The sequence below is a fragment of the Poromitra crassiceps genome (genome assembly GCF_964638095.1).
Source record: "Poromitra crassiceps genome assembly, chromosome: 15".
Taxonomy (NCBI): domain Eukaryota; kingdom Metazoa; phylum Chordata; class Actinopteri; order Beryciformes; family Melamphaidae; genus Poromitra; species Poromitra crassiceps.
In genome coordinates, this window is record NC_139634.1 from 31,603,239 (window position 1) to 31,631,076 (window position 27,838).

General features: G+C 43.8%; 2 protein-coding genes across 2 annotated transcripts in view; one reads left to right on the forward strand and one right to left on the reverse strand.

Annotated features, from left to right (window-relative positions):
- LOC310790181 (uncharacterized protein) overlaps positions 1–15,352 on the forward strand; it is a gene marked incomplete at its 3' end in the record, with an annotated part of 19,015 nt that extends 3,663 nt beyond the window's left edge. The window contains exons 5-8 of the mRNA XM_083651857.1: positions 551–635; positions 749–1,172; positions 9,240–9,345; positions 15,224–15,352. Of these exons, the coding sequence (XP_083507983.1) occupies positions 551–635; positions 749–1,172; positions 9,240–9,345; positions 15,224–15,352 (744 nt within the window). The remainder of the gene's footprint in view (positions 1–550; positions 636–748; positions 1,173–9,239; positions 9,346–15,223) is intronic.
- A 9,627-nt stretch (positions 15,353–24,979) lies between these two features.
- Positions 24,980–27,156, reverse strand: fgf20b (fibroblast growth factor 20b). The gene is made up of 3 exons (XM_083651373.1): positions 26,726–27,156; positions 26,338–26,441; positions 24,980–26,102 (listed from the first exon to the last, which is right to left on the reverse strand). Exons 1-3 carry the CDS (start codon positions 26,994–26,996, stop codon positions 25,857–25,859), a joined length of 621 nt encoding a protein of 206 aa, XP_083507499.1. The 5' UTR covers positions 26,997–27,156; the 3' UTR covers positions 24,980–25,856.
- Between the last annotated feature and the right edge of the window lie 682 nt (positions 27,157–27,838).

Sequence of the window (27,838 nt, forward strand, 5' to 3'; positions counted from 1 at the left end):
TATCCTGGTTGCTACTCCACCCTCTGCCTATCTGGGGAGAGCCGAAACTGGCTCCATGCTTCCTCCGAGACATGGGCAGTTAGCCAGCCACTTCTTTTCACCTGACAGGGGAAGCTTCACTGGAAGGACATAGCACGTGGAGGTTTACGCTATTCTAACCGGTTCCCCTCCCTCCGAACAGGCGCCCTTAACGACCAGAGGAGGAACCACATTAGCAACCAGGATATATATCTGAGTAGAGTAAAACTTTGAGGGACAATTTGTTTTTGCAGCTAATGGAGTTCAACAGGGCAGTATTAAGTTAATACGTAAACATAGGCCTACAGTACATCGGGTACAGCAACACCTAGGTGTAACATTTAATAACTTGAGTCAAAAAGGGAGAAGACAAATGCTTCAACAATCTACAGACAGGTACAGCATGTAACTGAAAGCATCCATTGAATAAATGAGTTCCTCAGCCTGTTTTAGTTTGACACCTAGATTTGCATGAATTAATGACACATGTATGATGAAATTTATTTTTCCTGCGTTCCACTGCATCACCCAGCGATTGCAAAATCCAAAAATAGAGAAAGCAGAGATTCTCGACTTGGCTGTGGAATATCTTCAAATGGCAGGAAGAGCAATGGTTGGTCAATCAAAAATAATTGAATAGATTGTGAATAATTTCCAAAAACATCCAATTTCTGAAACAACAAATCAGTGTCTTAAGCTCCTAATCCCTGATGAAGGCCTGATGACACAGCATATGTGGACGAGGTGCTTCACAACTCCACGAGGAAACAGGAGTTGATTTTGCTGTCTCGTCACTCCTCGTGTCAACCTGGTACTCTTTCACCCACCATTTGCCATAGCTATCTCTCTCCACCCATTTCTCCCTACCTCTCTTCTGCCTCTTCCACCTACCTCACCCCTCCTCCCTTCCCCTCACTGGCCTGCCACCTCCCCTTCCCTCCCAGCCTGTCACCTCTGTCTTCCAGTATCCCCTTCTCCACACCTCCACAGGCTCTGCCCACCATGCCCACTGCTCATGTTAATTTCTCACCCGCACTCGCTCTCTCGGCCTCCCCCACCTTCCACTTCCAGTCCCTCACCGCTCTGAGATCCCCGCTCCCTGAGCCGAGGGAGGGCCTACCGACAAACTCTTCTTCATCTGTATGGAGACCCTGGTTTTGACTGACAAACTTTTGGTGCTGGTTACTTTGCAGGAGGGTGTGTGGATCAACAAGGACAGTGAGCCACCTAGTGGACATTTATTACAATGGCTGGATAAGGGGACAATATCTCAGTGTGTCTGAGATACTCAGTTGTTGACATAATCATCATGCAACATGAGGAATAATAGTCTTTATAAAAAAAAAACTATTGGTCTTCATGCATGAATTGTATAGTGTATATAAAATTGCATTTAGTATTTCTCTTGTAAATAAAACATGAAAAGCTGATTAATTAATTGTCATTTCATCATTGTCTATCTATCTATCTATCTATCTAGCTATCTCTCTCTCTCAGTGGTTCTCAAACCTTTTCTCATCAAGGACCCTTCTGACACAAACTAGACCACGTTCCACGGACCCCCATTTGATAAAATTTTGTCCAGGGTATCCCATCTGATAAGATTTGTGCTTTTATGTTTTATTACAGAAAGTGTATGAAACCCATGACCCAAATATTCTGTCATTGTGTTACTTATGATGATGATATAACTTTATTCTATTTTCGACAGGTAACTAAAGTAATGGGTAAATAAAGTAAGTTACAATAATAGGAAGGGCAAAACAACATCAACACTTCAACAAACATGGAATTGGATGGAATTATAGTGAAAATAAATGATTCTCCATGCATGGGGACCCCCTGGAATCCCCTCAAGGAACCCTGGAGGTCCCCGGACCCCATTTTGAGAACCACTGATCAATCGATCTATCTATCTATTCTAGGGGACGGTCCCCCGAGTCTGGAAGAGAGGGCCTTTTCTACACTGGCTGTGTGTGTATGCTGCGTCTCAAACAGAAGGCTTTATGAAGGCTGAAGTGTGTGTTGAACATTATGACATCATAACATTATGACATCATGACAATATGACATAACATAATATAACATTGTGACAACAACAGTCTGATTGATGACATCACTCACTCATGACATCATAATTGCTCGAGGGACATCACTGATGCATCACTCACTGATGACATCACTACTGCTTGAGTAACATCACTGATGACCTCACAATTGCTCGCGTGACATCACAATTGCTCGCGTGACATCACTGATGACATCAACAGTGATTTATGACATCACTAGTCATGTAGAACTGTACATAAAGGCATATGACTCCATTGTAAGATGACGCTCCTCTTGTGGGGAGAGGGGGCCATCTGTTTAGGCTAGGATAGAGAGAGGAAGGTGAGGTAAAACCCTTAACTGTGTAGTGTCACTGAGACGTAGATCAGTTTCAGATACAGTAGCACTTTTTAGTAGGCTACTAAATAGCGCTGGTAGTGCTGAGAATTCCGAGTGCCAGTGAACATGTCATTGTCACCTGATTCGCTGTGAACCCTGTCTGTCATTTTGCAGCAGATTGCGCGCCTGTGAGTGGCGAGAGTAGCGCGGTAGGCGTTTGTTTATGCTCCCACCCACGAGGAAGTCAGGAAGCGGTGTGTTTTAACGTTAGTAGTCTCAATTGAAAGTGATAACGTTACACATTCGCGGTCAAATGGATAGATATCATAAAAACACACACCATTTCCACCGGTGGGACTGCCCAACGTTACTTTTCAAAATTAGGTCTAGTGGGAGTGTGGACTACTGAACTGTCACATTAAAGAACATGTCATTGGTGAGTAATGAGTAGGCTATCTTTTAATAACGTGTGTGTGTGTGTGTGTGTGTGTGTGTGTGTGTGTGTGTGCGTGCGTGTGCGTGCGTGCGTGCGTGCGTGCGTGTGTGTGTGAGGGAGGGAGAGAGACAGGCACATCAAGTGTTCAGCTAAGTCATGTATAATAAGTATATTTGAAAAAGTATGAAAGGAAATCTGGGGGAGCAGTTTGAATGGGCCTGCTGTTGCATCTGATAAAATTAATAATAGTATTATCTATAATTTACATAAGTAGGCTATACAATTGTTGTCGAATGATAAATGACATGATGTGGAATGACACATTTACTGGCTGGTCTATGCCAGTCAGGCACAGGCCTAGATGCTGTCTGTGTGGTAGTAAACACATCCATGACACATCTCATCTGCCTACCTCTACTCAACAGATCACAAAGCATCAACATCCACTGTGTCTCCATACATTCAAGGTGTCACATTCAAGTAAGAGCTCATCCTTGACTTTGTCCAAACAGCACAAAGAAAACTCCCAAATGCTGCCAGTAACAGCAAAGGAAGAATCTGGAGCACACGGGTCACTGGTGAGAAGGTTTCTTTTAATAGGCTAAGTGCACCAACGTTTCGACGCAACGCGTCTTCATCAGGGTCAAACGAGCAAGCTGCCAGTAACAGTTCTGAGCCATGGATTTTCAAAGCAATAAATTGAATCTCCTTTTTTAATTCAGAGCTGAATTTAAAACCTATTCATCCGATAGAACATTTTAAATATTTTGTCTTTAATGTTATCTTTATCCACTTTTTGTGCTCCTCTCAAATAGCCAGATCTTTAATTTGCAGAACACACACAAAGTGAAAAGCATAAAGTGTTTGGTACTGAGAGTGAACCGGGCTGAGAGGTTTAGCTTCTGAGCAACAGAGGGCACCATTGACACAGCTTAGCTGTCTAGTAGAGACAGCGATCTCCATCCCTCTCTGACCTCTCACTAGGAGGATAATAAAAGGGGCCGCCAGTTGGGCTAAATAGAGGTTGTCATTGTTTCTAGCTATTCCATCAGCGATAAGCCCAAGATGCAAGAGTCCCCAGATCATCATTCTTTTCTGTCGGATAAATGCTCAACCCATTCTTTATCTGTTGATCAAATCTCTACTACAAGCTCTGAATATTTTCTACAGGGAGGCACTGAGGGATTTGGCTAGAGAAAACAGAATGTATCACATGATAGAACATGTCTTTGGATAATGGTTATTTTTTTCTCTCCCCTCGCCTCCCTCCTCGCTCCCTATTGCACTGAAGAAGAAGCTCTCTCTGTGCGAGGTGGCCATTGTTCATTGTCAGAGAAATGAGAGGGCAGGCGCATCATTTGGAGTTTGATTCTCCACACCGTCTCTCTGTAGCTTTGGATCATAGTGCAGAGCCATATGAAAGTGTGTGTGGGGGGGGAGAGGTCACACAGGTTGTAGAGGACGTTTGCCGCGGCATTGGCACATAATTAAAAGGGAAAGAGATCACCTCTTGGAGTGACCTGACACTGGTTGAAAACCCCCTAGCATTTTCTCAGGGCACGCTGATTAGAGCTGATCCTGTTACCCTAATCATTGTTTTGTTTGCCGTGAATGCGCCCCGTGCATTCCAGGTTTGGCCAAAACAGGCAGGCAGAAAACAGCAGAGGATATAGTGCAGAGATGTCACGGGTTTGTCATGCTGAGGACCTGTGAATTCCTTCGTGTTGGCACATTTTAGAATCCAAATGCCGAGACAGGACATAGTGTCAAACATTTTTCATCACACACATGTGCACACTTGTACACACTCTCAAGTATACACGCACTAAACAGCGAGAGTGCACACTGTGCTTTGCTGGTATGTGGTTCAGCAACTCCACAGGGCAGGTGCTTATCACTGTACCAGAGACCGGCAGACACTTTGAAAGGCAAAGCTCTGCTAAGGTTTTCAGGTCTATATAAGTCGATTTTGGATTCACCAAACTTAAAGGAACGCTCCGCCGATTTTCAATGCTGATTTATTTTGCACGTGATCTCACACAGTTGTGGACCAGTGATGTCAGTCATACACAAGTGACAGCACTAGTCCACACTTGCGCTCAAATCAACTCTCAATAACTGTCAAACTAAATGAATGCCTGCAAAACAGTTTACAGTTTTCGGACGTGTGTGAGATTATGTGCAAAATAAATCAGCATTGAAAATCGGTGTTCCTTTAATACCACTGATGTACCTGTAGTCTGATTCAGCAGCTCTTATTATGTAAACTAGTCCTCGATAGAGAGATCTGCATTAATAATTATAAATTCCCTGCGAGGTTTGCCAAGTCTGGATTTAATCAAACAGACATTTCCGCTTTCTCTTCCTCATTCCACGGCTATTAATCAGTTTGTATTTAAGTCCAACAGAAGAGGATAATCTTTCCCAGACAGAGGAGCTCTTCTCCTGCTAACATTTACATAAAGGACATGAGTGTCCTATTTCAGATTTGGAGACACTGTGGACACTTTAGATTGGTCACATTGTTTACCCAGTTTCTGATCAAGGGTGAAGAATTCGGCTAAATTACAACTAAGAAACCGACCTTTCATCGACAAAAACCACACCAACTGTTTATGATTGACATGCCTTGGCAGAAATATAAGAATATGTGTTGATAGAATACCTGCACAATAACCATTTCAAATAATATGCATTGGATGCCAATGTCAGCAATATGGTTTAATGATTAAAATGGGAACACCCATCCATATGAAGTGTTCACTATTCAGTGACACTGAGGTGGAGTTGTCGTTGTGTGATTGTCCAAATTGAGAATGACTGAATCGAACAGTTAACTCATTTCTAGGATGCACATTGTATTCTTCTGGAGTTACACTGGTTTGTTTACGTAAGCTGTAGGCTATTATAACGCCCATTGCGTTTTATCTATCAGACTGAAGGACTGCTGCAGACCCAGTAGGCAGTCAGCAGCATCCCTGGCAGAAGGACTCTTCTCTCAGATCGCATGTCAATACTCAAGAATGTAGATCTGTCACTACCCACAACTAAATATCATTTTCCCCCTCTCTTTCATTCCTTTTTTCTCCTCTCTCTCTCTCTCTCTCTCTCCTCGCAAGGTTCTTTGAAGTAAATAGTGAAAGGATCCCCCGACTGTAGCAAATTACCCGAGGACTGAAACATTTTTGACATAAGTCCTGAGAGACGGGGCGAGCCACTTTTCCTGGCGGCCCCTTTGGCGTTTTTAATCTGGGTCTGCGGGAGACAGCAGCGCTGACAGAATGATGGGACAGCTGGACATGCTTCCAGGGCCAAACTAGCAAACCCAGGAGAGACGGGCCGCTGCAGACCTCTCAGCACCGGGCCGACGGAGGAGCAGAGCAGGAGCGTGCTGCGTGACAAGTGTCCGCAGGAGACGTCCACATCCCCTGTTTCACCTCGTCAGCATGGATCTCCAATCATGCACAACAATGGATTGCGTTAGTCTCATCTTGAATCTTTATCAGACAAATGGGGTTTTATTAGGGGTTTACTATTATGATAATGATAATTGGTCACAGGTCAAGGAATTCACGACGACGTCGTTATACAATGCTTGTCTGTTTCTTGGCTTTATTCAGCGTCTGAAGTCGAAAGGAACGTTCGACGTTCTTCTGAACAAAGCGCACAAAGCAAAGGACAGGAAAATGAGAGGTCATTAAATTCTACTCTTTGCTGGACAAAGATATCAGGGCGTCCGAACAACTGCCCAGGAGCTTCTTTGTCAGGGCAACATGCTTAAAGCAGACGGGAAGAAACTTGAGCCGAACAGGAGGGAATCAAATCAGACATCGCTAGCTTGTTTTTCAGGCCAGGACAATTATATTTGACATAAGGCGCTTTTCACTCATGCATCAGGGCTCTCCTCTTTCAGGGGCTGCTGTCGCATAGGTCCAGTGCTTTGCCTTTCTTCCTCTCCATTTTACAAAGTCATTTGCCGGAGATGACGAACAATGGCTGCCTTTTCAGAGATCCCCATAAGCTTTTTGCCTGGGAAACGATCGTGCCCCAATACAATCAAGTATGCAGGAGCAATCCTGTCAGTCATTTTGCTTGTGCTGTCCACATGGTAATGCGCCATGCACTTCTAAGAGATGTCACTAGATTCAAAGTACAATTAATTCCCAGCATGATCTAACCTGAAATTGGGCCTCTATTGAGAGGTAAACCCCAGTTAGCTTACAAACCTTACTTGAACCTCATCACGCGGCCAACATTTAAGCATTGGGATTTCACAAAACACATGGAAAAATATAAATAATTTAGGCTTTTCTGCGCGTCTGCCAGTGTTTCCACTGCGGTCTGTGAAGCTGTCTGCATCTCGTCTGGGAACATGCATCGTCCGCAGCCTTCCTGACCCTGTCTTCCCTCCCCCCATGGGTGGGCTGTGACCCTGCTAGCCTGCAGCCACCGCAGGTTACAACTCTTTACTCTGGAACGCTTGTAATCCCGGGGATGTACTTCAGTACAATTTACGCTCTCTCCTGCTTTCGCAAAATCAGGAAGAACTTAACGGGTCAAAGGTCAACGTACGAAACAGAAGCTGCCGATAAAAATAGCAAGTGATTCATAGGTCGTCTAAAAATACTGGTTCTTGTCCATTCTCATTTAGTGAATGCTTAGTTTTGCTGGCAACCTTTCGGGGAACTTTTGACATTTGTCCCGATGTCACCGGAGTAAGACGCTGTTTGTTCACAACACGAGGAAAAGAGGGCCGATGATGCGGTCGTCTTCTTTCTCGTATGTAACCTCATACTGCTGAGAAAATGTCAGAGTGCAGGAGGAAGAGTGTGTGGACACAGATTCTTCTGGCCCTTAAGGGGCCCCCACGCACCGACAAACAGAGTCTGTCCTTATCTCCACCATGTCAGAATTCAGCCCAAGCTGGGGACTTTAGCTTTTGAAGCAAAAAAATATAATAATAGCACATATAATCAAGTGTGCAGTTAGAATTATAAGGCTCTATCTGTCTTCATGATAGTTCTCATGATAGTTCTCAGATATTGAGCTTCAAAGTTTTCAGCTTCCATTGAGTTCAATAGAGATGAGGCCTTTTGTTTTTAGAAATTATAGACTCAAAAAGTCATTATTTTCTAACAAAACCACCATACAGATTGCATAGATAGATAGATAGATAGATAGATAGATAGATAGATAGATAGATAGGCATTTCATAGAATATCTTTATGAGTAACTCAATTTAGACAAAAAAAAGTCAGATAGAAGCTTATAATTCCAAGGTCTAAAATTGGTCACATTCACCATCATTGCACCAATTTTGCCTTATTTCTTTTATTATAGATTTGTTTGCAGTACTCATGCTCTATCTAACAGTAGAGGAGAATGGAGATGACAAAAGAGGACAGATAGCTCATCATAGCCTACATACTATGTATTTTAGCCTCACAAATCTGTCATCTGAAACGCCGCCGTCATAAACTAACAATGAAAGGTGAAATAAAATGCAAACACTACACTTAAAAGATGATGACTATCCTTTTGCATAGAGCTTAAACTATGAATGGATGACAAACCTAATCAAGCGAACATTCACGCTATTTATAGACTACTCACTCAGGCATTACCAGCATGGAAAAAATGTGCTATTTTATTGTGGAGTCACAAGTTGACACCTGGCAGTATTGTTGGAGATGAGCGAAGCGTGCACTTTGATATTGTCATTTCTGGCGGGGAGCTGGGGTTTCCCACTGCAGCACAAGTGGCTCCATGCAGGAACAAGCTCTGAACTAGAGTTACAGCAAAAGAGGAAATTACATGCCTCGCCTGTGCCAAATACCTGCACCTTTCACTGAGTTGTTTGAATCTCCACTATAGCAGCGCTGTGAGCGGCTTAGTGGTTTCACACTGGTCAGTGATTGATCAAATAGGACTTACACTAATTGTATTAGATTACTGTAATACATAGGGAAACCCCTGCTGGTCTCACACAACACACACGCCCACACCCACAACTTTTTTTTTCTTTTTTCCCCATGCTACATCTTGATTTTGATATAAAAACCTACTTTCCCCCGGTTTTAAATGGACAGTATTCAGCCAGTGGTACAGTATTTGGCTTGCACATGAACAGTCAAGTGTCGACTCATTGCCAATTATCAGAAACCTCTACCTATGGATGTTTGATTGATGATCCTAGTATGCTTTATTGAAATGGGGAGATACAAGGGAATTAGCACTACAGATAAGCATTTTAGGTTTATTCTAGACATTTTCTCTCATCCCATCTCCTTGCATGCTTCACACTGACCTTACTTAAACTCAAGACAGCAGGAGCAGTACGGCAGGGTAATGCGTGATCGTCTCCTGTGCACTCGCTTACCTTCATCTCTCCCCGCAGGGGGGTCTTCAAGCAGTGTCAGGGGAGGCTCCAAGAGTACCTGGGTGCCGACAAGATGGTGGCATCTCCGTACGGAGATCTCAACAGCGGAAGTTGCAGTAATACGGTATGCAGTAATATCAATTCTATGCATTATTTGAATACAAAATAAAGAGGTAAAATGACAGGAATGAGTGCAGTAGGCTACATTAGCTTTGTTTTCATTTGACTTTTATTTAGGCCTACGGTATTACATTCCATTATTGTATTATGGTTGATTTTGACTTTGAGCTTGCTTGCTTCCACCTTTTCTGTTCCTGTATTATGGTTGTATCATCATCATTACACCAAATGATAAGCCAAAGCATTACACAAAGAAACACAGTTCAGTTATGCTGCAGACATAAATACAATGCTTTTCAAAATGTACACATTCACTGGGCAAAGTAAGAAAACTACTTCAACTTCAAACGCTATAAATTCCTCCTGCCTTCTGTTAGTGAACTACGCACATGTGCAATGCCAATGCAGGTGTTCACGCAAAAACGACACAAAGAAGACCAACTTCTGTGAGATGCCGCTATATCTTGTCTGCATATTACATGATCAAAATGAGATCACATAGAATAGAGATACAGTCGTTTTGGGGAATTTGACTGTTATTCCCACTTTCCCAGAGTCCGAAACAAATAAATGCCATCAGACAGACCTTTATGTATTTTTTATGTAGTCTGACAATGAGTCTGTCAAATAACATAATCATGACCCAATAGGCATCCAGGAATTGAGCAAGGGGGGGGGGGGGGGGGGGGGGCGCCCTTTTCCAAGCTTTGTCTGGGAGGATGCCCACAGTCTCAGACTTTGAAAACCCCTGGTCTATGATGCACATAGTGCCAGTCTGTAGATCAGGCACAGTCTGTAGCATGTGGTCCAAGTAAAGCCTGAGTCCATGTAACAGATACACTGACACTGAAAAGTCAAGTGTTTGGGATATTGTCATGATACGTTTTTTATTTTTATTATGATATGGTTTATTGACGCCACGTGCTATTCACAGTAGTTCGAATCCAATATGCGTGTCCATATTTGCAGAAATGTACACCAATACACACTATTATGCCATGGCTCGAATAAAAGTATGCAATTGGCTATGGATGTTTCTTTTCTATTCAGCTTGTCATTGTTTTCTCAGACCTGATGCTGGCAGCGTTTCATACACTCTGTATCATTTAGGAAGACAGACTGTCTCACGAGAAGTGTTGCGTGAGACGGAGGGAGTCGCCATCACAAGTTCTCTCTCCTTTTTTTTTTTTTTTAATCCAGCTCCGTTTTTGTGAGATCTTCTTAAAACACAGATATCTCCTCTTGAATAGATTTATCTCGCGTCATTCAGCCCTCTCTTCTTTTTCACTGTGGTCTGAACGAGCGGACCACCAACCTCTCATCTCCCCCCAAGAGGAGTCGAGGCACGGAGATAGGGCTCCTCATCCCACTATGCTGAAATAGATGGCATTCTGCTCCAAGCTAGGGGAGCTGGTGGTACTTTGTCTGGCCCATCTAGATGGCTTGATAGTGTGTCATGATAAGTAACATGAAAGTACCCTGTCATCAGCTTTTTTCTTCTCTCCCTCGCTGCCCTACACAGCACACACACAGCAGCACAGCAGGACGAGCAGAATGGAGATAATTCTGCGCACATGATTCTGCTTTTCACTGGCAAAATAGAAAGGTACCAGCTTCAAATGCACAAAAAAAGGAGATGACAGTTTGGCTAAAAAAGATGGATGTTGTGAGTGTGAGGTCACCCATTGGTTTGTGGACTCCAATTTTGAAGCCTTGAGTCTTGCAGTTTGGCCGTCGCCATCTTGTTTTTTTATTTATTTTATTATTATTTTTAGTCAGACGTGATGTATTTGGATGAGAGGGAGTTTCCCACAGAGCCGTAGTGCTAGCCTGGGTAAACCCATCCCCCACGTGACCTGCTCTCAGACCTGTTCTCAGTCACTATGCTAGTGACTGGGAACTGAGAGAGCAGGTCACGTGGGGGCTGGGTTTACCTAGGCTACCGTAGTGCTGCCTGCTATTGGTCCGTAATCGACGAGCTGCACGATCACTGGACAGGCGAGCTGGCAATCACAATCATGGCGTGTATGGGGAATCTCTTTTGCAGCCAGCCTCAAGTGGCCATTCGAGGAACTACAGTTTTTGGTTCTTCCATGATGGCCTCAATTTTCTGAACAGAAACTTGGGATTTGGTCTGCACCCGTAATTATCTACCTCATTGGCCCTGCTGTTCTCTTATCCATCATGTCCATGTATGTGCACATTCTCCATTACATGGTCTCTGGACAACTCAAAGCTCCAGGCTATCTCCAATGATTTATTATTGATTTGATGCTGTGTCAGATCATGAGTGAATTGAGGAGGCCCTGAGTTCCAGTGCCATGGATATCACGGATATCATGGTGATTTGTGCATTGCAGTAAGTGAGTTCCTGAGCTGCAGTGCCAGGAGCGCACAGATTTACACTCTCCAAAACTCGAGGGAGACTGCCCCGAGCCCGTTGGCGTAGTGTGGTTGCGGCCCTATCCCCCACTTAGGAGTCTACAGAGAATAAGAAGAGCTTATTCAGAGATCGCATTGTGTGACGTTTCCCCGTGTATTACTAAAAAAAGGAAGATACAACATTCCAGTTCACAGGACGACAAGTCGCTTGTTGACACAGCAGAAGCTAGATGAATGTGTAAAGTCTGCCGCTCGGTTCGATATTTTAACATGTTGTTATGATTACACATAGCATCTTTATGGGTCAGACTAAAGGAATGAGGTGGTCCCAGTGAAAATAAACATTAGCTGTGAGATGTATAACACCAGATTGTAAAACATCCACCAATGACAACATAAACCCTCACCTATCTTCCTTCAGGGCTTGGGATTGTAACGACTATTGTGATTGGTCACCACAGGTGAGGCCTGCTGGAGCAATGGCATGCCTCTCTGCTCCCAGAACACACTCTTTGTTTGCCTGTGACAGGGGGAATGTATGGCTAAGCATCTGTGTGGCACTTTGAGCACTCAAAATGAGTCCCCTGTATTTTCCTAATGTGCACAGAGAAGCACTTTGATCTGCCCGAGCAGGAGGGTGTAACCTATCAGGACGAAGGGGCTATAGCTTGTCCTCAGTGGCCCATTTGTTTTATGGGTAACTTCACTGAATTCTTGAATTCTTGAACCGCGCCAAAGCTGCAAAAGCTGCAAAAGCAAGAACATCTACACCACTATGGCATTAATTACATCTATGATTTTTGTTTTAGCCTAAGGCAAGCTTTATTTTAAAACGTGTATATTATTTAATACAGCTTCATCATGCTTGTTGCATACAGGTAGAGGAAAAATGAAACGTTTGTCTTTAACAATGACAAAGCAAGTCCTGAAGCACATACGGTCATGTCAGCCAGAAATACAGTTTCCCTCCGCTGCCTGGGACCTTTGGGGTGATCTTTGATGGAAATTTTACCCATTGTAGAAATATGAGGACATTTCTTTCTTCTTTTCCCAATCAAACAGTGCAGCGTCTTATCTGGTTTATGAGGACTGCGTTTCCAGTTTCATAACACAGAGAGGATGACCTGGCTAGCTGGCAGCAGCTTTCTGATCACGTCACTGATACCACTCCAATAAAAACCCACCTGCTGAGGGCTGGTGGTGGAGTACCAGGGCCACGCAGAGTGAGTCATGTGAGCTGGATCGGCCTATTAGAGCGAGCAGCGCTCAACAATACATAGTGTGTAAGTCAATGGAACATTTAAACTAGCTCCCCGTACCATTCAGGAGAGTCTGAAGGCTTTGAAGTATCATTTCAGCCGACTGAACCAGATAATACTGACATCTTCTTGGTCAAGGCATGAGAAATTGGGCAGCGCCGGGGTAACCCTAGAAAGCCATTGAATATGATATTTCCTGTGTGTTCAACTACTTTATTCTTGGCCAGATCTGTGTGGCGATTAGTTACTGGGATCTGGAAAGGTATGCATGTTTGCATGCCTTATTAGTAGGCAGGAGATAGGCCAAGGTATCTTAAAAAAAACCTGTGTCTAACAGCTAGTGATATGTTTTCTTTTGATACCATGCTGACCTGTGTATATGTACATCTATAAGGGAAACACAATTCTTCTTCTTAATAATAATAATAATAATAATAATAATAATAATATATTTTTTAATTTGTATAGCACCTTTCATGAATAAAATGCAGTTCAACGACGTGCTTTACACACAAACACATTAAAACAAGAGCAAATAAAACCAGAGCATAAAAAAGACATTACAACAATAGAATACCGCAGGAATGAGTCGGAAATAGCAAATTGCCGCCATGCTGTCGTAAGGGGAAAAGGCAATGGGATTTTAGTATGGGGATTTTGGTTAAATGCAGTTTATGGAGTGGAAATTTGTGTTCAGCAGGATAATCTTCACAAACGAGGACCACTTTCACAAAGTTGTTAAGTTGTTATTTAGGTTCCATTTCTTTTTTCTTTCTTTTCCAACTTTTTAACTCCTAATTTGAACTAAATTTGTGCATCTGCCCAAAGCAGCAACATCATATCAGAGGTGGCAATGCCTAATTAATATTAATCTCTCGTATAATAGCTATCTAAGTCTACACTACAGCATGATAAGATTACTTGTCAACAGGCCTCTAACATGTTATTTTTTTCTAAGTATGTTTGTGAAAGGTTTCTGTGTTTCCATCAACAAGGAATACACCCACGACCCACGACACAAGACAAAAACCTTCTTGCTCTCTCACATTCTCCCTTAACTTAACTCTCTGCTGGGTTGAAGCTTATCACCTGCTGCTGCTTCTTGTTATGGGTTTTCATCTTGCCTTTGATACTGGAGGGCATGCAGGCATTGGCAAAATAAAGGCCTACCTGAGGATGCTCTACTGATTAACCTTTATATCTGTGATAAGCCGGGAGTCTTCAGCTGTCCTGAGCAGCACGCTGAGATGGATTTTGATTGATTTGGGCTTGTAATAAATAGCTTTAATAAATAGCTTTGAATTTGGCTCAAACATCCACTTGGACTCAATGATGATTAGATTTTGGTGGTCAAAGGTCAAAGTTTTAAAGTCACTGTGACCTCACGAACACCATTTTCATGCTTGTTAACACGATATCTCAGGAATGCTTTGACGGAATTGCTTCAAATTTGGCTCAGACATTCAGTTGGACTCAAGGATGAACTGATTAGATTTTGGTGGTCAAAGGTCCAAGTTCAAGGTCACTGTGGTCGCATGTCCATCTGTTCCATCAAGGAAGGGGCGGGGCTAGGTAAAAAAGGGCCATAGCTAGGGATAGGAAGGTCATAGAGAGTCGGGGTTCGAGTGGTGCTTAAGGGGTGTGGGTGGTGGGAAGGGGCGGGGCTAGGGAAAAGGAGCCATAGCTAGGGATAGGAAGGTCGTAGTGGGCCAGGGTTCGAGGGGTGGTTAGAGAGAGTGGCTAGGGGGATGTGAGTGGTGGGAGGGGGTGTGGGGTCAAGCGATGCAGTATTTCTAGTTTATTAATAGATACATTAAAGCAAGAAGGAGTGAACAAGCGTTTTGCATATTGCTTCATTTTGCTTTGTAAATCATTTTTTGTCAAAAGTAGCCTATTATTGCTTATTAATGCTTGGAGTTTACTCAATAGTATTATTATTATTATTATTATTTCCCACAAACTACTTTGACATGAATTGGCAGACCGCCTGGGGGCCCCGGACCCCCTGTTGAAGACCACTGTACTATATTATCATTTGGGAGTTTGGAGTTTATGCGAGGTGAGATAACATGAGGATTTGTTTCTTTAGTTTTGAAAGTAATTCTCATATTTGTAGATGTCTGACACCGAGTTGGAGCAAAACTGTGTGTGACAGGCCTGATATGAGGCCATGTCGTCTCATTCTGTCAATACCGAGGAGGCACAATCTGGTGCTGTTTGACAAAAAGTCTCACACCTCAGCCTGACGTTGCCCAGGGCCCAGGGGAGAAGAGCCTCAGCCTGACGTTGCCCAGGGCCCAGGGGAGAAGAGTCACACCTCAGCCTGACGTTGCCCAGGGCCCAGGGGAGAAGAGTCACACCTCAGCCTGACGTTGCCCAGGGCCCAGGGGAGAAGAGTCACACCTCAGCCTGACGTTGCCCAGGGCCCAGGGGAGAAGAGTGTTTGAGATTGTTGGCCCCACACTTGATTTCCTGCCATTTCAATTTGTCACATGAAAACATGGCTGAAAACATGAAGAAGTGAAAGCGCCGCCTCGGGCTGTGATCTCAGCACAGGATTAGTTTGGTGGGGAAGTTCAATGCAATCATTGCGTCTGAATGCTAGTTGTTCAACTCTGTCCAAGAAATCTTGGATTTGTTTTTGTGTGCAGGTTTGTAACTATAACACTGTCGTTTTTTTTTTTAAATGTCATCCGATATGATAGGCTTTTAGGATTGTTATTTCAAGGTGGAGTCTACAGGTTGGCGATGTTAAAACAGGCCAGCTCTTTCTTTTCTGTAGAGGAGTGATGTGTCTTTCCTGGCCAGGGGATTTCCTCCTTCCAGAAACATTCTAACTTATTACTGTGTGGAGGAGGATCCCAGCCACCCCTGTTTGAAGTCCCCCACAACATGTTGTGCTGCTACTCCCCAAAGATCACAGTAACAGCAGCCACAGCAGTATTCTCTCTCTCTCTCTCTCTCTCTCTCTCTCTCTCTCTCTCTCTCTCTCTCTCTCTCTCTCTCTCTCTCTCTCTCTCTCTTTTTTTTTCTCTCTCTCCCTCCCCTCCTCTCCCCCCCCCCTTCTCTCTCTCTTTAAAAAAGTCATATTTTGGGATCTGGGGTTATGATCACAGCACACCTACACCACACTGCACTATGGCATTTATGAATGCATATTCAGCCCCCCAGCCCTACACACACACACACACACTACACATTTGCACTGTTTGACTTTTAAGTGATGTCATGGGGGATTGGATGTACTGTAGCATTTGGAGAGCGACAGATTACAGGTCTATGGATTCACATTGATTCCTCTGAAGTGGTTTTGTGTTTTGGCTGAGATTCCTCGCTGTTCTCCAAAACAACTGGGACTCAAGCGGCGCTCTTGGATCACTTGTGCCCTGTAACTCGCCGGGGCTTGTTCACGTTTAGCCCTGTGATTTATACAATGTAACTATGTAAGAGCTACAGATTAATGTGCTGTAAAGTAAAACCCTGTTTGTACTGTATCTATGCAGCGATCTTGTAAAAGGAGATCTCCTGTTCACAAGTATGGGACGCATTTTTCCGTGACTGTTTTTTTTTTTTTTTAAGGATTACTTGATGACAAATGATCTAAGTGCTGCATAAAAGGAATTTCATAATGACCAGAATAATGATTTGTTGATTTCTTTGCCTCTTGCATGGCATTGCTGCAACAATCGTCTCATTTACTTCACGTTTAAAAACAGGACCAACACACTATGGGAGAAAATCATTTGTATTTGATCACAGAATGATGTGTTATGGTGTCTGGGTAGTGTAGAGCTAAAAGCACTGGCCCACCACCGCGGAGACCCGGGTTCAATTCCCGGCAGCGGTACTTCCAGCTGGGTCAGACGTGTCTACAGACACAGCTGTCCGTGTCTGCGGGTGGGAAGCCGGTGTGTGTCCTGATTGCTGCACTGGAGCCTCCTATGATCGGTCGGGGCCTGTTGAGGGGGAGGGCAACTGAGGGGAATAGCATGATCCTCCCATGCTCTATACGTCCTGCTGGAACTCCTCGCTGTCAGGTGAAAAGAAGCTACTGGTGACTGCACATGTATAGGAGGAAGCATGTGCTAGTCTACGGCTCTCCCCAGATTGGCAGAGGGGGTGGAGCAATGGCCGGGACAGCAGGTACACAATTGGGGAGAAAATGGGAGAAAAAATGAAAAAAATTTGATTAAAAAAATAATAATGATGTGTTATGAGTGTGACTAGCCGTGTCTCTAGTCATTCTCTGTTGACATCAATAGTCAGCAGTTAACTGTTAAGGCAATCTGTCTTTGGCATTGATTGCTTTTGATCTTCTGCAGACTCATTTCATTTTAATCGTTAACATGCTAATTTGCTGTTGTACATGCTGAGACATTCACTATGATAATGAGCTTATGATTCAAAAAGGTAATTGACTTTGGCACCTGTCTTTGACGCTCTTTGTGCGTTGGAGTTGTAGGAAAGCCCTCAGAGGTTTCTTGCTTCTCTGGAGGATTAAGCAGTCAGTCACGCAGTGGAAAAGTTTCGCTAAATGTTTCTCTCAATGCTTTATGCTCAAATCAACCAATGGACTGTTTTGACCTGGAGGATAACAAAACAACATCCTTTTGAGCCCGTAAGACTGCTCTGTGGTCATGGCCACAAATACAGTAAGTCTTGGTTTTCTGCAGCTTTGGATGTTGGCCAAAACCTGACATTTCATCTTGCCACTGTGATCTAAATGTAATGTATATTGGGTTCAAATGAGCTGAAATGGCCAATAGACGTGCAGGGTTTCACGCTGAATTCTTCTCGCGTATCGTTTTTCTCCCCCCCCCTGTCTTTTAAGTCTCTTGCTCTAAGCCCTCTTTTCTCTCGTTCGGCCGCTGTTTTGTTATTGTACCTGGAGGTGCAGGTGTGAAGGGGTGAGGCCGTGGAAAAACATTGGATTCCGTAAGCTTGTCATGAAGGAATCCATTGACTGACCTCTACATCTTGGCACACAATGACAAATGGGTTTGCAATTTTCCGCCTGACTTAGGGGCAACAAAGCACATTTCCACTTTCCCCAGTAGGCAGTGAGAGTACAGTCTCTGCTGTTCTCTGCTGAAGCCATGCGCATGAGAAAAGGTGCAGTCTTTACTTTGGCATTTAGGGAAAAGAAATACTAATAGGCCTACTAGTAGGTGTGATATATCAAGACAAACACTTCTGATTAAAGGAACACTATGTCGATTTTCAACCAGCTTTGTATCATTACAAAATCAGTAGTATATCAGAAAACTGTAAATAGTTTTGCAGACATTCATTTAGTTTGACAGTTATTGAGAGTTGATTTGAGTTAAGTTGTGGACCAGTGTTGTCATTCATGCACAAACGACATCACTGTTCCACAACTTAATCACTTAAACTCTCAATAACTGTCAAACTAAATGAATGTCTGCAAAACTGTTTACAGTTTTCTGATATACTACTGATTTTGTAATGATACAAAGCTGGTTGAAAATCAATGGAGTGTTCCTTTAAGCGAAAGCTTGGCTTCACACAGTGAGCTAATGTGTTGTTATAGAAAGGAAGATTTGTTTACCTGCATCTAATTTCTAGGGAAACTGCTCAATATAGGGCATCTTTGATATGACCTAATATAAGATAATTTGTCTGTTGTCCTTGGTCATGGTTGCCCGCCCAGCCTCGCACGCTGCACGGCCTCACCCACTCAACTGGCATGCACTTTGCACACGAGCACTTGAGCAATTGTCCGCCGCCGTGGAACCGACCACTCACTTATATTTTGATCCATGCCTAAATGTAATATGTGACATTTAAAGTGCATTTTCGTTTGGTAAATTAGATATTTTGTCTATTTCGTCTGTATATTTTGTCTAGCTAAAAGAATCGAACAATTAATATCTAATATTATCATCCCACCATCACCAGTAGAAGTCTCTAAAATCATTGCAAACACGTATTATCACCCATTGATTATGCTGAATGTCCAATCCTTTCGGATGAATTATTTAAGACACATTATCTAACATCAACTTTGAGCATTATGAAATTACTCCAGTCCCAAATCACCTCCTCCTATAATGCTGCAGACTTTTCACACCATTGATGTTGCATTTCTATACAGGATACATTCATCTTGTTTATGAATACACTGCATCCTTAACGACCATGGCTAATTCCACGCTGCTAGCCAGTGTTTTCACTGCTGATTGAATTGCTTCCAACGCTTGGAAGAATGTTTAAAGTGGAAGCTATGGAAATGAACCAATTGACCTTCCTCCTGACCTTAAAGATCTCCGATCCCTGTGGGAGAACAAACTGTCAGGCGGCACCAGAGTCGGGAAATCAAAGGGATCCGTGCAGCTATTACTTCCCAGCGCCACTCCTCCAGCACGGCCTCCACATTATAGATTATTGTCCATCTATCATTAGGAAATGTCTGAAATGCCTGTCAAACTATTTAGAGGTCAATTTGTCGAGCATTACAGCAGTGCACAATGTAGATCTCTACTTGAAGAGAAACACTGCATGTCTTGGGTAGATTGGTGCCAAAAAATCCTCAGTGAACTATGTAAAAATTCTGGTTTGCGTGCGTGTGTGCGTGTGTGTGTGTGTGTGTGTGTGTGTGTGTGTGTGCATGTGCGTGCGCGAGCCCTGACGGGGCAGTCCAGCCGAGGAGTCCAGCAGGGCGATTATGTCCTGTAGGGATAACCTGTCATGGCGCTGAGAGCCTAATTGATGCCTCATGCTTTTCAGGGGGCAATTATGGCGCCCAAATGTCAAGAGCTAATTTGTGGCTTTGTAATGTGGACACATGGGCCAGGGGAAGGGGTGACCAGGCGGCTCCGCGGGGTCTCACCCACTGGTTTGGTCAGCAGATGTGAGAGGGTCTGGGGGGGTGAAGGCAGTGAGGTTAGGGGGGAGAGAGTGGCTGTGGTGTGTTGGATGGGATGGAGAGGAATTGAATGGGCTGTATAGAGAGTGAATCCAAAATGCTGCACACAATATTGTGCACAATATCGTGTGCACAATATCGTGTGCACAATCCACATCCCAAAGTGTCAAAATCCATCTCTAGTGTGTCTGCTTTAGGGATGTAACGATAACCGGTTTGAATGATAACCGTAATAAAATTCCTTACGATAACCGTACCGTTTCAAATGTTCATTATCATTAAAACTGTGGTACCGTGATTACCGTGTTACCATGATTACAGTGATTTGAAAAACATGGTAAATACTGTCCATCATCAACCAAAGTTGGCAACCGTCTCCCAGATGCAGACGCGTAGCCTTGGAGAAATGATTTCAGTGAGTGTATCAATCCTTTTTGGTTCTGAGTTTTCAATATAAAACTTAGTGAAATGATTTATGTGAGTGTATTAGTACTTTTTGAACATTTTCAGCACATTTGAACAAACCGTGATCATTTTGGTCACAATAATCGTGATGTGAAATTTTCATACCGTTACATCTCTAATCTGCTTCTCTATCTACATCTGCTCATTTGTGATTGATATTATAGATTTAATACGGGAAATCAAGAAGGGATGATGGCTTTTACCATGATAAGGGTCCAATCCGGCCCACAGGATGACTTAACAAAGTGTAGAAATTGCACTGAGAAGTCCTTCAATCCAATGTGATGCACTTGCAGAGGCTAAGAGCTAGCAGGTTTCCAGAGCAAGTTAAATATTAAATAGCCTATTCATGTTTTCTATCCATCACTAAATGGTAAACTATTTTCATTGCCGTTGACTATATAGAGAATTGCACAGTTGCCGTCAATTGTAATGCCCACTTAGACAGATTTGATCATTTGTTTGATGGTAGCTGAGATAACCCTACTTGAAAACAGGTTCTTAAAATGTACCTGTAATTATCTACACTAAAATAAACAGGACATTTTGGAGGTTTTGTCATTTATAGGTCATTATTGATTTTCTTTGTCTGGCCCACTTGAGACCAAATTGGGTCACATGTGGCCCGTGAACTAGAATGAGTTTGACACCTTTGGTCTACATCAATTTTGGCCAAAAATAATTCCCTGAGGCTCATCATTCAATACATATAGCAGTAGAAGATACGAGTCTGTAAGAGCTTTCCTACTATGCTTTATAAAAAATAATGTAATTATTATTGTAGTCAGTCTGCCTTGTGTGGTGTGTTGCAGATGCTCCAGATGACAGCTGTATGTTTGTTTCCTCTGCACAGCCTCCCCCAGCAGGTATGTCCTGATGCCTTAAGATGATCAAAACACTGTCAGTCACTCAGAGGGACTGTAAATGCACTGGGGTGTTGCTCCGTGTGATTGTGTTGGCCTTGTTAGAACTGTTAGAGACGCACCAACTCTGTGGAAATTCTTCTTCTTCTTTTCCTGCAACACCTAAACATTGTTGTTTTCTACTACCGTCTCCATGGAGATGCAAACAGAGGAGCATATTTTCCATCGGAGCTGACAGCTTGGGATGTTGAGTGTCAGGAAAGCAGGTATGCTGCTGGTCTAATTGCCGTTTGCGGAAGGCAGACCACAAAATCCTCTTAGCTCTGACACTAAAAAAAATCATTGAACTCTAGAGAAGTACAATACAGCAAGTGTGTAAATGTTAAGATGATTTTTTCCCTCCAGAACGTAAAAAGTGTTGAACGGATGGATGGATGGGTGGATGATATTAGGGATGATGAATGAGCACTCGCGACCCCTTCTGTAGCAGCAGATCTTTCCTAAATGCATTGTAGGAAATTAGCCAAGGGCAAAAAATGCCCCAAGACATCTCAGAATGCCCCTAAAAACAGTGATCGACGGGACAAAATTGCCCCGAATATTGGTATCATTTTATTTTCATTCGATTAATTTCATTTCCATCTATCTCTAACATACACTCAGCAACTGCAAGCTGGTTGACAGAAGAAGAACACACACAAACAGCCCTGTTATTCACACTACACTTTAGCAACTTATGCACTAATTACTTCTTTTTTTTTAAGTGCCCCCCAAATTTTGTAAATGCCCCCTTTTTTTCTTTTCTTTTTTACAGTGGGGAGGAAACGTTGCCCCTAAAATATTTCTTAGAATTTCCTACACTGCCAGAATCTCTCTCTGGACACGAGCCGTTGCATGGATAAAAGCCCCAAAATATCAAGTGGATAACGCTATACTTACACTTCTGATGTAATCCCTATAAACACACATGCAGCGCATAATTTGTGAGCATGGCAATTTACTAAGGAATAAACAAACAACAAAGAGCCTCAAATCAATAGTTGACACAAAGCTGCAGACGCCATGCGCTCGGCAAACACACTCTTAGAAGTGGCCATGGCTTTAGAGCAACAGGTGAGCTCTTGGCCCCGCCCCTGTCTTCCACAGACCGGCCTTCTAAATATAGAAATTATACTCTCTGATAATTGGGGGACAGACAACAAAGCCAGCCATATTTCCACCCTCCTAGCCTATATCCCCCAGCTGACAAACAGAAGGCCTGAGATCAGAGTGCAAGAGCCTGAGTGCCGAGGGAACACCTGCGCTGTCTGACTGGACCGCGAAGATAGACAGGGAAGATCACTGACTTCCACACCTGGCCTGTGGACCCATGCCATACGCACACGCGCACGGCATGCACACACACACGCACACGCACACTTCATTGGGTTTCCTCGAGAGCCCCTTGAAGGCCGCTGCTGAGGAGGTGATGAAAGTCAGGGAGCGTCCATTAAGCGTGTGAGACGGCCCTGCAGAGTGGGTGCGGATGAGGGGTTTAAGTGTTTTCAGCGAGGAGCCGCGGACCACCTGGTGGAGGCGGAGTAGGGGAACAAAAGCATCTGTCTGAGGCGAGGTAGACTCCAAAACATCGGTTAAGCAAGTGCCAGAGAGCACTTCTGGGCATCAGGTATCACAAGTCAGGATTTCCAGCGTGTTTAGAGAGATGACCTTCAAAATGTGAAAAGCGGGGGCGGCGTGGGGGGTTACGCTCTTACATTTGCACAAAGTCTGTTGTTCATGGGAGGGATGGCGACGAGCCCTACTTTGAAATGCTAGTCCCTTTGGAGATCTTTTAGTTGGTCGCTCATGCAGCACACTACTGACAGTGAGCTGAGGCTGCTGGTCAAGAATCAAACGAAGAACATCACAGGGTAGGAGTGAAGTCAGTTAAAGGGATAGTTCACCCCCCCCCCCCCCCCAAAGACATGTCATCATCTACTCCCCCTCATGCCAGTTGAAACACAGGTGATGTTTGTCCATATAACACAGAGGGAGGTTGCCAGCACAACTCCATATCAGCCTTCTCCAAAACAACTGAAGTCAGTGGGGACCAGTTCTTCAGAGTTCTAAAAAGACCTATATTTACACCATAATTTAGTGCAAATGACAGCTGATTTGAGTTGCTTTTCTATTCATAGTGTGATTGTTTGACTGTTTTTCTTTTGAAACTCTAAAAAACAGGTCCCCATTGACTTCAGTTATTTTGGAGAAGGCTGTGAATAAGTTGTGCTGGCAACCTCCCCGTGTGTTATATAGACTAGCACATTTCATGTTTCATTTGGCATGAAGGTGAGTAGGTGATGACAGAATTTACATTTTTGGGTGAACTATTCCTTTAAACACAAGGCTATTTTTGATGCTTTTTAACCACAGCATTTGCACTTTTCAAAAACAGGGGGAGAAGAGGGAAAAAAACAGTTGTTTTGCATGTTGTAATAGGAATGCGTGTGTTTATGCGGTGGGTCAGGGGATGTCCATGTGCACATAGGTTATAATCCACACTATGATACTGTCATTAATTGGAGAGCGAGATGTGTTGATGTTCAAGGTGTGCAGGTGGGAAAGTCCCATAGTATCACTGCAGACAGGAGAGAGTTGGCAGCGGGGTTGACTCCCCATATCAAGACAGCCACTGGCTTGCCATCACACAGATGCTGAGATCACAGGCTTTAGCTTTCATGCTTCAACACAGATCTCCTCCCAACCATGGAGGAAACTGCACAGCGATATGAGATAGCGGCTTTTTCTTTTTCATAAATCACTAATTCGCCTGTTGTTTCGCGATCACACGCTCTGCAAACCTCAAAACCCCGTGTTTCCCCCATAACATTCTTTTGGTTAGTCGAACAATTAGATGCCCACGCTCCCGAGTGCCACATCTCGTCTCCCTTTGAAGACAGGCCCCTATAAATATTTGGGTCCATCTTTGAAAAGGCAGGGATATTGTAAGACAATCTCTCTGTAAAACATTTTTGGGAAAAGGAAATATGCAGCGTTTTTTTCTTTTCTTTTATAGCTGTTAGATAAGAGGATTAAAAAAAATCAAGGGGCATCTCGGTTCCTGGAGATGTGTTGGCCGCGTTGACTTTCATTGTTTGCTAATACTTTTTCAACGAGACTATGATTCTGCAACTGTCAACAGAGATTACTTAATCCTTATCGCTCTGACCTCCTGTTTTATACGGCTGCCAAGTTGCTGGATCCGACCTAAAGGTCAATTTTTATTTGGCCCTGATCGTGTCATTGTGCGGCCACTAGGATTCATCAGAGAGGCTTTGAAGTTTTACGCACGCATCGTGGTCCACGGTCTTGTCTCTCAGCTTAATGGCGACTATAAAGAAAGACAACATTGATCTCGTTAAGTGGGTTTATATGTTTTAAACTCACAAAAATCTGAAAGACAAAGCCAACCAGCAAAGTACACGTCTTTGAAAATATTGATCTGTTAACACTATAAATGTGCGGTTTAAAAGCAGACTGTGTGGGTTACCAATGGACACATGAGCAACAACAAGACAAAATAGCTTAATTTCAGAAGGTATGGCTGATAGAAACAAGAATTTAGGTCATATTCGGAGCAGTTTATTGTTTGACGAGGCGATTGTCTTCAGTTTGTTCACTTCAGATTCTGCTCTTGTAGCACATGTAACAGGAGTCATCAATCATCACGTTTGCTATAATTACATGTCGAAAAGACACAGAGTTTCCTGACATTAACGATCAGCACTCACAGTCTCAGCGGTTTTCACAATATGCATTTAGATTGCAGTGGGGGTCGGAATTTTGCCAATATATTTTAGCTGTTGTACTCATAGTATATCAGTTGCTGAGACACCATAAAAGACACAATATGAGAATGCTTCTCTCAGAATAAAAGACATAATGGTACAGTGGTCTCAGTCTTTACATATCATTGATATAATTTCTAGTGGTTTTTCTAAACTGCATGTATCTAACTGTAAAAATATATTCTCAAATAAATAAATATATAACATAAATATATGTATCTAAAATGAATAAATAAATTTGTACATTTTTGCTCTTTTCAAACAAGTCTAGACACAGAGGTAAGAAACGAAAAACTGAATTCCTTCAAAGTCCTTCTGAACAAACTAAGTCTCTCTGACACAGTACCCAAATAAAAATACCATTGTCATGATAGCATTCCCATGAATTCCATGCCAACTGCTGGCGTCTCTGTCCAACAGACACATCCGACCCGGCACAGAGGAGACGCTCCCTGACCATTCAGCTCCTCTCTCTCTCTCTCTCTCTCTCTCTCTCTCCCTGCTCCGCTTCCCATTCTTCTCCTATTCCACGCAGGTACTTTTAGGGTCGGGCCAGCCTCCGAAACAAACGACCCCCTCATGCTTGGCGTGCAGGTTGACAAAGTCAGACATTCTAGACTGTCTTCCTGGCCGCTGAGAGATGGCCCACGCATTCCTAGAAGAGGCCCCCGGTGCCTTTATCCGTAACACGGGCTACCTGCCGGCCGGGCTGCCTGGCTCCACTGTCTACCAGCCTGGACTGGCCACATCCCCGCTCCCCTCTCTGCTCCCTGTGAGGGCTGCAGCGTTTAGCAGCTTATTCCTGATCTGGACCCGAGGCCGCCCCCGGGCTCTCAGCTGTGGCCCAGGATGTCCCTGTACAGCTCGGGCACGCGCTCTGGGTCCACGGGCCTGGGCAAGAAGTGGGTGAACTTCTGATGCCGCCTGGACTTTGTCCCGTCCCTCGGCGTGCCATCCTTGTTTAATGCCACAAAGTAACGTGTCCCTTTGTCCCCGTGCTTGTAGAGGTTGGAGGAGTATGTGTTGTACCAGTTCTCCTCAAACTGCTCCCTGAAGACACACTCAGCTGTGAGCTTTTCCTGGAAGGAGACCAAAAAAAGGGTACAACATAATGTGCAGTTGACAAGGGCTGGATCCTGAGTCGTGGTGCAGGAAACTAGCCTAGAGTTGACATCACATCACATCACAAAACACAAGTTATCCAAATACAACAATATGGGGGGTGAAAATCACATGGACACAAATCATAATTCCAGACTGAAGATGGAAAGATGCAACATGAATAAGCAAAAGATTGATGGGCTTGGTACTTACAGAGCCATACAGCTCTCCTTTGTCGTTCATCCCCAGGTAGAGTCCGCTGTCCACCCCTCTAATGCTTATCAACCCAACAGCAAGGCTTATGAATTCCAAAATACCTGGAGAAGAATAACATAGTTGTTCTGTATAGACTTTGACAAAGATGAAAGATTATAACAAAGGAGGTTGAACATGCAAATTTAACTCTACTGTGTTGGCATGTTTTTTTTTTCTTTTCTTTTTTTAGAATGGTTTTGGGAAACAACAAACAACATTAATTACATTATTATTATTATTATTATTATTATTATTATTATTATTATTATTATTATTATTATTATTATTATTATTGGTAATATTATAACGGTTGACCATGTTTTTTTTCTAACAACCCAATATTTACCAGAACGACTATGGTCCTTCCTCGTGCCTTGCACGGTGCCATCCGGAAGTATTTCCAGGTGAAACCCAGTCCTGCAGTACAGCTGTCTCCTCCTGAGAATCCCCTTCAGGTGCGTTAAATCCGCCGCGGCGCTCCGGTGGAGCCTCTCCCCAGGAATGAGGTGCTCCCCCAGCAGCGCCGGGCTGTCCCCAAGCGGGGTCAGGAGGAAATGGACGTGTCCGATCCCGTCAACGCCGTGCAAGAAGCCTCCAACTTCCCCCAGAGCAGCCATCTCAGCGTACACCTCGGCGGGTAAAGTTCAGTGAGGAGGTCCGCAGGGAGGGAGCGCTCTTGCGTAGTACCTGGTTGCCACTGTCACCTATTGCATGTTTACGTCCACCTCCGTTACTTAGCACATGTCCCCGTTGTTGTGCAAGGACAGACGGACAGGGCTTCTCTCCGCTGGCATGGGACACACAGCGCGTAAATCGCTGATCGTCCAATGATTTAATTGTATTTATTTATTTATTTTACCGCTGCGTCTTCATCAGTTGAGGTCTATTAGGCTGCAGAGATAGTCCTCATGTTGCATACCTGCTCATAGCGAGATGGTGATGCCTCAGTGGCCCCAGCTTCCAGCGGCTTTGCAAGGAGGAGAGACAGACAGAGGCAACGGGGGGCTGAATCACTGCAGTGCAGGTACAGGAGCCTCTTGGAGGGTTGTGCGCTCAAAGTGCCAGGGGTGGTGAGGCAGGTGCAAAACCACAGGACGAGTAATGGGCGGGGCTGTCACAGTTAAGACGTGCTGGCAGAGATTTTTTTCCTCCTCCCAAGGGGTAAAAATTAAATAAGAGAGAGAGAGGGAGATGAGTAGACTTGCGTTGCAACACTCCAAATTTAATTTAACACAAATTCACTGCCCAGTCAATTTAAAACCCACTCACAACAGCTGAGAATTAACACAATCACCTCCACTCCAAAGACCATGTTCCTTATTCACTCTCGCCAGTGAAGCCCTTTAATCTGAGAGCCACTTCAGTCCTCTGGCAAAATACCCACGGCATGTCTCGCGAGGGAACGTCGCAGCAGGCAGGCAGGCAGGCGGCCCGTTGCGACACCTCAGTATAAACAGCC